The following is a 12087-nucleotide window of genomic DNA, read 5'->3' as shown; positions in this document are numbered from 1 at the left end:
TCAAGACCTGGGCCGAGCTTAAGAGTTGGATGTTTAACCATGGTCTTAAATTCCAACTCACAAAAGAGTATCAAATACCAACAAAATAGCAAGCACTGTGTGCCAGGCATTAACACTAAGAACTTTGTATATAGTAACTCCTTGAATCCTCCAATAACCTATGAGCTGTTATTTGCATTTTACAGATAAGGAGACTGGCGCATAAAAGGATTCAGTACCTGCTCAAGGTGACACCCCAGCAATCCTCTATACTCTTAACTACACTGCACTGCCTCTCTACTTTACAGTTTTATATTCACAGCTCATTTTCATCTTCAGTTTGGGTCAAATAAGTCAGTTTGGTGGGCATTATATAAATGAATTATCTGCTTAATATCCTAATAAGAAATTTTATTATCCTTTGAAGATAAATCTAATTTTTAGAAACATATATTTTTTTATAGTTAAGGATATTTGCAAAAGAGCATACCTGAGGCTCCAAAGCTCCCTGTCAAAGGATAAGATATAATATTTGCCCTGCAGAAACTTATAGTCTGCTGGGAAAAACAGATAAACCAATATTGCAATATAACGTACAAATTTTTAAGCCTGCCATTCATCTCGGTAGCTTGGGAAGTCTCTTAAGTATCATATTCTTATGTGAAATTCACTAGATTTTCATTTTTATATTTTATTCTTTTAAATCTCTACTATATAACGTGCACTTAAGGGGAAAAAAATTAATGTTTAAAGTCACTGTTTCTGGGCACCTGGGTGGCTCAGTAGAGGTTGAGCATCTGACTCCTGATTTCAGCTCAGGCCTTGACTGATCTCAGGGTCATGAGTTCAGGCCCCACGCTGGGTTCCACATTGGGCAAGGAGCCTACTTAAAAAACAAACATACAAAAACAACGCATATACACAGAACACACACAAAAAAGAAAATGCATTTCAAATTTATTTAAGCCAGCACTACTTATAATGGGATGTCCAAACTGGATGTCAGTCAGTGATCTATCTGTTACTGGACTGCAGTGAGACAAGTTGCTTTTCCCAAGATATAAATAAACTTTTTTTTTTTAAAGATTGTATTTATTTATTTGACAGACAGAGATCGCAAGTAGGCAGAGAGACAGGCAGAGAGAGAGGAAAGGAAGCAGGCTCCCTGCCGAGCAGAGAGCCCGATGCGGGGCTCGATCCCAGGACCCTGAGATCATGACCTGAGCCGAAGGCAGAGGCTTTAACCCACTGAGCCACCCAGGCGCCCCATAAATAAACTCTTTAGCTGACTTTTTCCAAGGTAAATCTTTCTCAATAAAATATAATATTGATTTGCATTCTACTCTAAGCTCCTTATTTCACTGCAAGCAAGCATAGTTTGCATTGTGCACATAGTTTATGTACAAGTATAATACACACATATCCATAAATATCCTTAGAGTCCTATCTCATATATAAAACAAGTATACACAATTTTGTCTGCATTATAAAAATAAAAAGATGCAATACTACCAGTTCTGGAGTGAAGTCTCTTTCTCCAAACCAATTACTCAGATATTCTAATACGCTAGTTACTGTTGCCTAAAAAAAGGGGAAAGGGGAGGTGGAAGAAATGTATTAGTAATAAAACAAAGGCAAGTTCAACATGGGTTTTATTAAGTTTAGTTAAAAAGCAACTCTGATATTAAAAATAGTCCCATGCTTTAGACTTCCAGAGAAATTGACTGTATTTAGTAATTTGGTTAGGTGGATCACTCAGAGGGAAGAAGCTTTTTAGACAAATATTTTTAAGTACTTTCAAGTATCAATACCTTGGTTTAAACCAAGGATTTAGTCTGTAACCACTAACTTAGTTTAAAAATACCTGAAAAATTCCCCTGGCTCTTAAAAAAAAATCTTTGCATAAATACCTTCAAGTTATTTTTATTAAGTCAAAGTAAAAATATAAGGAGAAAGTTAGCTAGAGAAAGATGGTTTTAAAGCTATATAGACAGAATTTATCAAACTGTTGAAAATATTCTCTTGCTTCTTCAAGCATAATTGGACACTTAACGAAAGTCACTCATTGAATTTAGTATGATATAGTATTTTAAAGCAAATGATCAAGTGAGACTATTAGCCAGTAAAGGATTTACAACAGAGCACGACACTTAAAAAAATTTATCTTTCAAGGGCACCCAAAGCTATGTGAAGGCAAAATAATCAAATTTCTCATCTGCTATTTAAATGGATAACAGAGTTCTTCATCCTAAAAGAGTGAGAAGCTTTTGCTCCAAAAAATTATCTATTTCATTCTTAATGGGATATATAGGACATCTGGAACTAGAAGTAACAATCTAACCTCAGTTTTACTTCAAACCCCAGAATCTAAGACTTAAAACTGAAATATACACAATTGAAGAGTTGAACAACATGATGTAGCATGAGCTCTGGAATTAGGTCAAACTGGGGTTAAATCCCAGTGTGCCATTAGAACTTGCTGAAACCACCTGCAAATCATTTAACTTTCAATTGTTTCCTTATCTATAAAAAATGGATATTAATAATAATTCTCAATATGAGTTGTACTGGGAATTAAATAACAACTGTTAATGAGGTTAGGACAGGACCTTATGTACTGTAAGCATTTAATGAATGTGTTTATATACTCTCATACACATTGAAAACAACAAAATACATTCATCAGTATTATTGAATGGATTTTACCTGATTCATTCTGCTAACAATACTTAGCAAGGGAGGAAAACCAATCTGAAAGAAAAATGAGACTGAAATTTACTAAATGGTATTATAAAGGGTGCTTCATTATTTTCAAACTCGTGAGTTTTTGTTTTTTTTTAAAAGATTTTATTTATTTATTTGACAGAGGTCACAAGTAGGCAGACAGGCAGGCAGAGAGAGAGAGAAGGAAGCAGGCTCCCAGCTGAGCAGAGAGCGTGGTGCAGGGCTCAATCCCAGGACCCTGGGATCACGACCCGAGCTGAAGGCAGAGGCTTTAACTCACTGAGCCACCCAGGTGCCCCCAAACTCGTGAGTTTCTTATTACAATTTTTAAAAACAAAGAATGACTAACAGGAAATTCCTTCATTACCCATTATAATAAAACATTCTATCAACTATTACATTGGAAATGCCTCAAAAAATATTTTGCAATTTGAATATATAAATTTTAAAATGATGTAATTAAAATATGAAATTTCCTAAACTAATACTATGATACTATTGATACTATATTAATATGCTGCACACACGTTTTCAAAATCTGCAGCTAAAGCTAACATTTTCAGGAATAAAGGGCACTCAGAATAATTTTTTTCAAACCTAAGCTGATTCAATTAAAAAAGTATTTTGAGGGGCACCTGGGTGGCTCAGTTGTTAAGCGTTCAGCTCAGGTCATGATCCTAGGGTCCTGGGATTGAGCCCCACATTGGGCTCCCTGCTTGGCAGGAAGCCTGCTTCTTCCTCTACTACTCTCCCTGGTTCTGCTGCCTCTCTCGCTGCGTCTCTTTCAAATAAATAAATTTAAAAAAATCTTAAAAAAAAAAAAGTATTTTGAAGTTTTAATGCTGGGAGCCCTCATTATGGAAATAGCATTGACTTTAGAGAAAGTTAAGAGGATGTGCATTAACTTTGCCTCCTTGAATGGTTCTTCCACATGCTGTATTTTACTTTCATATATTTTGTAATAACAAGCTAAGTGAGTTGTAATTTTTTGTCCAATTAGAATACATTTTGAAATATAACCTCCATTAGGGCATTATCCAAAAAAACACAACAGATTGTGTAAGAAACAGGGCCAAATTAGTTTGTTTACAGACCCGAATCTATGTACACCCCACCACCATGTATAAAAGTACCTATTTTCCCCGCCCTTGTTAAAAGAGCTATCAAATTTCCTTTGCCAATGTTATCTGAAAAACAGCAGCTCAGTGGAGTTACAAGTTATATTTCTATGGTGAGTGAATATGGCATCTTCTCATCTAAGAGCAATTTATATTTTTCTTTCTGTGAGCTATTTATAGCCTTTGCATTTTCTTTGTTTTTTCTTTTTTTTTTAAAGACTTTATTTATTTGATAAAGAGATAGTGAGAGAGGGAACACAAGCAGGGTGAGTCGGAGAGGGAGAAACAGGCTTCCCAACAGATAAGGGAGCCCAGCCCGATGCAGGGCTTGATCCCAGGACCCTGGGATTATGACCTGAGCCGAAGGCAGACGTTTAATGACTGAGCCACCCAGGTGCCCCTGCCTTTTCTGTTTTAATTAGTTGTTGGTCTTTCAATGATTTTTGATGGTTTTTGGTTTGTTTTTTAAAGTAGGTTCCATACCCAGCATGGAGCCCAGTATGGGGCTTTCACTCATAACCCTGAGATCAAGATGTGAGGTGAAATCAAGACTTGAATGCTCAACTTACTGAGCCACCCAGGTGCCCAAATTTTTAGAGCTTTTACATTTTTTGGATCAGCTCCACAAACTGTGGAGCCAAGAAGCAGTTGGCGTATGATTTATGATTAGAATAAAGCTATGGGAAATGTACGAATACCTTCAAAAGTTCATCTCCAGAATATGAAATCTATTAGGCATTTTTAAGCCCCTAACTGTGTCATGTTTTCCTTTGTTTCCTGGACTATGCAAAATTCATAACCCATGCTCAATCATTAAAAAAAAAACCCTGAATCCTATCTCAGGAAGTTATCACATAGCTAAAACTTAAGAAATACAAAGCCCACCTAAGAAAAGTCATAGTACGGGGTGCCTGGGTGGCTCAGTTGGTTAAGCATCTGCAATCATCTCAGGTCACGATCCCAGAGTCCTGGGATGGAGTCTCACGTCGGGCTTCCTGCTCTGTGTGAGCCTGCTTCTCCCTCTCCCTGCCACTCCCCCTGCTTGTTCTTTTTCTCTCTGTGTCAAATAAATAAATAAAATCTTAAAAAAGAAAGAAAGAGGGGTGCCTGGGTGGCTCAGTGGGTTAAAGTCTCTGCCTTCGGCTCAGGTCATGATCCCAGCATCCCGGGATTGAGCCCTGCATCCGGCTCTCTGCTCAGCGGGGAGCCTGCTTCCTCCTCTCTCTCTGCCTGTCTCTCTGCCTACTTGTGATCTCTGTCAAATAAATAAATAAAATCTTAAAAAAAAAAAAAGAAAGGTAGGTCACAGTACATTGTTTCAGAAACTGGGCTGCACATTTTTAAATAAGAGAGCCAATTAGCTAGGTCATAGGTTGGCAAACATTTTCTGTAAAGAGCCAGAGGGTATTTTAGGCTTTGCAGGCCATACACTCAGTAACTTAGTATTATTTTAAAAACACTCCTGGCTCATAGGCTATACAAAAACAGCCTGCAAACTAGATTTGGCCTAGGCTGGAGTTTCAGAATCTTTGTATCAAATCATACACCAAAAGCAGAACTCCTTTGGTTTATCCACAGATCACTTACTTGCACATAATCAATTCCAGGACCTTCACTGGTAGCTGGTCCAACAGCCCCTTCAGCACATAACCTTTCACCCAGACAAAATTTTTTCCAGCCTTCTTCATCTTCAGATTTTGGCTAAAAGAAAAAAAAATTATCTTATTTCTATGTTGTTTCGTTTTTAACTGAACAGTTAAAAAAAAAAAGTGAAGTCTTTTATATTCCTACCACTTCAACAGAAAGATATGGTGCCTATTATGGGTTGAATTTGTCCCCCCCAAATTTGTATGTTGAAGCCCTACCCTCCAGTATCTTAGAATGTGACTATATTTGGACAAGGCCTTTATAATGGATTATGATAAAATCAGGCTTTTAGGGTGGGCTTTCATCATCTGACCAATGTCCTTCTAAGAAGAGGAAATTTAGGGGTGCCTGAGTGGTACAGTCAGTTAAGTGTCCAACTCTTGGTTTATGTGCCGGTGGTGATCCCAGGCACCTCCTTGGGCTCCATGCTCAGAGTGCAGAGTTGGCTTGAGATTCTTTCTCCTTCTCATTTTGCCCCTCCCCACTGTCCCCCAACACATGTACACACACTCTCTCTAGAATAAATAAATCTGGGACACCTGGGTGGTCAGTCGGTTAAGCCACTGCCTTCAGCTCAGGTCATGATCCCAGCATCCTGGAATTGAGTCCTGCATCGGGCTCCTTGCTCAGCAGGGAGCCTGCTTCTCTCTCTGTCTCTGCCTGCCACTCTGTCTGCCTGTGCTCGCTCTCTCTCTCTGACAAATAAATAAATAAAATCTTTAAAATAAAATAAAATAAATCTTTAAAAAAAAGAAAAAAGGAAATGTAGACATAACAAAAGGCACTAAGGATGCCTGTGCACATAGGAAAGACCATGTGAGGACACAGCCACATGGCCACCTGCAAGCCAAAGAGACTTCAGGAGGAACAAAACATGTTAATACCTTCATCTTAGACTTGTAGCCTAGAGAACTGTGAGAAAATAAATTACTGTTTGCTAAAACACCCAGTCTGTGGTGTTTTATTATGGCAGCCCTAGCAAATTAATACAGTGCCCAAGTGTTACACATCATGTGGGATGTGTTTAGTTTGGATCACACTTTAATGGATACTGACAAACAAGGGTTTGTTCAAGAGAATGATAAAGATGGAAACTAGTATGGGAAAAAATGCACTAAAAACACTTACAAGAATGAAGGATGTTTATACCAGGGAAGGAGACAAAATTATATGCTTCACACACTTGAAAGGACAGTCCAACTGAAGAAAGAATAGATTTATTCTACACTACCAAATGCAGGTCCAGGGGGGAGAAGTACTGACAAAAAATTTTATTTGCACAGGTGTAGTCTTCCCCCCTGAGGATAAATAGCTTTCATTAGATTCTCAGGACAAACATGAGACCCCTGAAAGATTAAAACCTATTGTACTGGAACACTGTATCTGCCCTTTCCTTTACTCCATTAGGTCACAGACCATTTCTATTTCAGGTAACACTGAATACCCTGATTACTAAAAATAGGTACTTAATAAATGACTGACTAAATCAGCAAATAATGTTTGTATTTACCTTGTTGCTTTAAATAAACTATTAGAGTGCTCTACTTAAAAAATTCATTTTATTAGGGGCGCCTGGGTGGCTCAGTTGGTTAAAGCCTCTGCCTTCGGCTCAGGTCATGATCCCAGAGTCCTGGGATCGAGCCCCGCATCAGGCTCTCTGCTCAGCTGGGAGCCTGCTTCCTCCTCTCTCTTTGTCTGCCTCTCTGCCTACTTGTGAGCTCTCTCTGTCAAATAAATAAAATTAAAAAAAAAATTCATTTTATTATTTACATAACATTTATTTTTGCCATGATGAACATGGTATTACTATTTCACTGTTTTCATGGATCACAATTTATTCAATCATGTTCAGTCATTTACATTTTTGACAAAATTGTATTGTCAAGTTACTGATGCAGCTTCTTTTTGAACTAGTAAGAATCTACCCAAAAGTCCTTATACTGAGCAAGAAAAAAATATGTCTACTCACCTACCCCCTCTCCCTCTACTACCTTTTCCCAGGAGGCCTCAAAGCACAGAGAAAAGCTTTACAGCCAAACTTTTTGGTTTGAAGCTCAGCTATACCTTTTATGAGTTAAATGATCTTAGGCAAGTGATGTTAGTTTGTTTCACACTTTTCCTAGAGCAGAGCTTTCAACTAGCATTTAGAAGCAAGCAGAGTCCATATACTCAATTTCTCAAGCTTTCAGCTCCAGTCGAGGGCTATGCAAGCAGCCTCCTCCATTTATCCAAAGGTGTTACCATGTAAAAGATATTAGGAAGAACTGCCTAGAGGAAGCTTCTAAGATCTGAAATCTATGAACTACGTGAAAATGGGAGCAAAACCTTGGTTACACACAATTTTTTTCTTCTGAATATAAATAGCTTTTGTGTGATTCTCAGGAAGAATATCAGACTCCCTAAAAAAGTTAGAAGTCTTGTCCTGGAACAATGTATCCATCTCTTCTCCACCTCCCTTTTTTATTCAGTAGTCCAGATATAACATACCTCCTGAAGTTGAAAATTATATCTAAACTGATAAAGCACAGAAAATACTTTCTAATATGCACAACAGGCTTTACTAAAATGTCACTGGTATTGGCACCATTACCTTACCAGGAAAATCCAATAAGCCTTTATTCAATCTTTTTGTAAATACTGAAAATACATTTATTTTCTAAAAAATCAAGGTCTAGAAGAACCCTTAAAAATTTGTAGAGGCGGGTGCCTGGGTGGCTCAGTGGGTTAAGCCACTGCCTTCGGCCCGGGTCATGATCTCAGGGTCCTAGGATCGAGTCCTGCATCAGGCTCTCTGCTCGGCAGGGGGCCTGCTTCCCTTCCTCTCTCTCTGCCTGCCTCTCTGCCTACTTGTGATCTCTCTCTGTCAAATAAATAAATAAAATCTTAAAAAAAAAAAAAAATTTGTAGAGGCTTGGGGTGCCAGGGTGGCCTCAGTGGGTTGAGCCTCTGCCTTCGGGTCAGGTCATGATCTGGGGGTCCTAGGATCGAGCCCTGCATCAGGCTCTGTGCTCAGCAGGGAGCCTGCTTCTCCCCCCACCCCCGCCTCTCTGCCTATTTGTGATCTCTGTCTGTCAAATAAATAAATAAATAAATAATCTTTTAAAAAAAAATTGTAGAGGCTGAACCTATTCAAAGTCTCTCAAGATTCTATGGATTAAAACTGTTATAAAAATAACAACTTGCATTACTGATTATATACTTTTTTTTTAAATTTTTAAAGATTTGTATTTATTTATTTGACAGACAAGAGATCACAAGTAGGCAGAGAGGCAGGCAGAGAAGAGAGGAGGAAGCAGGCTCCCCGCGGAGCAGAGAGCCCAATGTGGGGCTTGATCCCAGGACCCTGGGATCATGACCGGAGCTGAAGGCAGAGGCTTAACCCACTGAGCCATGCAGATGCCCCAATTATATACTACTTTTACGGCTACTAATGCAACAGAATTATTTCTACTAACGGTCAATGAAAAAGAACAAAAGTAATATAAACTAAGTAAGTGAATCTTTAAAGTATGGCAGTAAATATGGACTATTTCAAATAGGTACACACTGTACAACTTAGACAAAGAAACTTACGTACCATGGTCACATTACTGTCTAACTGTTGTGATTTCCAGTGACTCCTATGTCTGATCACACTCTAAAGAAAGAAAAGTTAGGCAAGTGATCTTCAGAGAATGGATACCTGAAAAGAAAACAATTGTGCAACATCCTAACAATCCTGAAACTTGGAAGATGGGTTTTAAACTGTATTATGTCTAATGATCATAATCTGGTAACTGGTTCATAAATATTTTAACTTTATCCTTCAGAATAATGAATCTTGGGGTGCCTGGGTGGCTCAGTCAGTTAAGTGACTAACTCTTGGTTTTGACTCAGGTCACGATCTCTTGGGTCATGAGACAGAGGCCCTCCTCAGGCTCCACACTCATTGCCCACTGGGGAGTCTGCCTAAAGATTCTCTCTGCCTGCTCCTTCCCACACTCACATGCCTGCCTGCATGGTGTGCACTCTCACTCAAATAAATAAATCTTAAAAAAAAAGAAGAAGAAGGAGGAGGAATCTTATTTTTCCAACTAAAGTCTAAGAACAGAAATAAATCTTGAGGGAGGAAGACAGAAGGGGTCTAATTTTTTTTTAATTTAAAATTCAATTAGCCAATATATATTACATCATTAGTTTCTGATGTAGAGTTCAATAATTCATCAGCTGCTTATAACACCCAATGCTCATCACATCATGCGCTCCTCAAAGCCCATCATCCAATTACCCCATCCTCCACCCCCTTCCCCTCCAGCAACCCTCAGTTTGTTTTCTATAGTTAAGAGTCTCTCATGGTTTGTCTCCCTCTCTGATGACTTGCCATTCAGTTTTCCCTCCCTTCCCCTATGATCCTCTGCACTGTGTATCATATTCCACATATGAGTGAAACCATATAATGGTCTTTCTCCGGTGGAAGGGGTTTAATTTGATTAAATAATTAAAGTACACTTACTTGTCGAACAGATGAAAACTGTGCCACTTGTTGTTGCTGCCACTGAAGTGTGGGAGAATATCCTTCTGGAGCAGGCTGGCATCCTGAAAGCTGGAGATCAGTTCATAAATATAAGAATCAATGTTAGTGTTATAACTAGAATCTCATGCCTCTACAAAGTAAAAGCAGAATCAAAATGAAGAGTTATAAATGATTAAGGTTATATAAGAAAGATACTATACATTTGCAGATGCAAAAAAGTAGGCCCTTCTCTTTTTTATGTCCAAGTTTAAACATTAGGAAAAGATCCCTGTAGAGTCATTTCAGTAAGAGCAATCTGGAATGGTTCATAGTTGGAATTTCTAATCTAAGAAATCTAAATTATATGGGCCCTGAAGATATAATTTAGTCCTACCTTTCTATAATTAAAACAAAACAAAACAGTTTGAAACAAAAGAGATATATCCCAAACTAAAGAATTTTGGTATAGGAAGAATGTACACAAATAATCTAAGACACTTGACTTTACAAAGGCTACTTTAACTTTCTAACACAGCATAACAGTTCAAAACTGATGACAGATTGCCTTGAAATAAAAGTGTATATTTCAAAACCTAGGTATATAAGACATTCTCATCCATCAACTAAAAATTTCTGAGAAGAAATTATATGAAACAGTGTAGTATCTGAATTAAAATATCCCGATAATAAACACCAAAGAAATTACCTAGAACATAAAAGGAAAAGGACCTATCAAAATTTAAAAGCTGATGCTCTCCTTTGACCTTAGGTTAAACAGCATGACCTTAGAGAGACCTTCTGCAACAACTCTACCTTGTTACTTATTGGTCATTACACATGCTAATTTTCTTCATATCAATAGTCACAATATACAATTACTTTGTTTGCTTGTTTACTGTCTTCCTCAGGAGAATGTAAACTCTACTAAGGTGGGGATTTTTCTGTCTCATTCTTTGTTGTATTCCCAGTGCCTGGCACCACCTAGTTGCTTAATAAAAATGTGCTGGTTAAATAAAAGAACAAAAACGTTCCTGGTGTGCAAGTAACTAGAAAAAATTTAAGATACTTGATACTTTTCCTTTCTTAAAAAAACAAAACCCAGTCAAATTCAGAACATGCAAACTACACTAAATAATGTTAAACACCAGTCTAAGAATAATTATGAAAGCAAGTGGAAAAAGGTTCCCTAAAAATAAATGATAATGTAAGTAACCTATTTAAAGAGTCCTTTAGGACTGACCTGAAGTATGAGGAGTCTCCACGAATGCCAGCGTTACTGAAAACCTCTCTGGAGGCAGTAAATACCAACTGTCCTTTTGGGGAAAATGTACAAGCTAATGTATAATGTTACAGGGAATAGTGAAATCTTACATATATCATAGAGATACTGTGAGGCCATAGGAAAACCATTGATCTTTCTGTTTGGGCGGGGGAGAGGAAAAGGGAAGAATCCCCTGCTGGGTAATAAAACTCACAGAAACATTCACACTTTGCTTCCTTTTCAACTTCTTTGGATCAATCTGAGCTACCACAACATCTGGACATCGAGCTGCTTCGATCCTACAAATAAGTAATAAATGCAAGAAATGTGATTACGGCTGTGCTTTGTTCATGGGCCATAAAAGGAGCGGTCCCTTTCCACGGTTCTTTACGAAATCCGAATAATAGTACAGATTTGCAATTGACGTACCAAACAATGTATTTCCGAAATTAACTGGACTGAAAGCAAGGAAATCTGAAAGTACACATCTTGACATAGGTAAACAGAATTACGTTCATAAAAACTCGCCCAGATAAAGAAGTAATCAAGTGATCTTGATTCGACCCTACCTCGCGTTAGACTGGGAAGGGAAACAGAGGCGGGGGGTGAGGGCTGTAGAGCTGTGCCCAGGGGCAGAGCGGACAACCAGCCCACCCTTCCAGGACCGAGTCACTTACTGGACCCGCCTCAGGTATTCCTGAGGCGTCCTCGGGGGTACGGAGGGATCAAAACTCTCTGTCAAGTCGCAGGGCTCCACTGGCAACAGCCGGGGCATCAACTCTTCTACTGCAAACTCCGCCGGTACCCACGCCATGGTTTTTAATCCAACCAGTCCCACTCAGCGCATGCGCCAAATCTAGGTCACG

General features: G+C 38.4%; 1 protein-coding gene across 1 annotated transcript in view; it reads right to left on the bottom strand.

The window, feature by feature from the left end:
- GEMIN2 (gem nuclear organelle associated protein 2) overlaps positions 1-12087 on the bottom strand; it is a 22005-nt gene extending 9918 nt beyond the window's left edge. The window contains exons 1-7 of the mRNA XM_032344090.1: positions 11899-12087; positions 11436-11520; positions 9961-10050; positions 9046-9105; positions 5409-5522; positions 2686-2730; positions 1492-1560 (exon numbers count right to left, since the gene is read on the bottom strand). Of these exons, the coding sequence (XP_032199981.1) occupies positions 1492-1560; positions 2686-2730; positions 5409-5522; positions 9046-9105; positions 9961-10050; positions 11436-11520; positions 11899-12035 (600 nt within the window). The 5' untranslated portion in view covers positions 12036-12087. The remainder of the gene's footprint in view (positions 1-1491; positions 1561-2685; positions 2731-5408; positions 5523-9045; positions 9106-9960; positions 10051-11435; positions 11521-11898) is intronic.

This window comes from Mustela erminea, chromosome 5, assembly GCF_009829155.1.
Source record: "Mustela erminea isolate mMusErm1 chromosome 5, mMusErm1.Pri, whole genome shotgun sequence".
NCBI lineage: Eukaryota > Metazoa > Chordata > Mammalia > Carnivora > Mustelidae > Mustela > Mustela erminea.
This window is presented reverse-complemented; position numbering and strand designations above follow the sequence as displayed.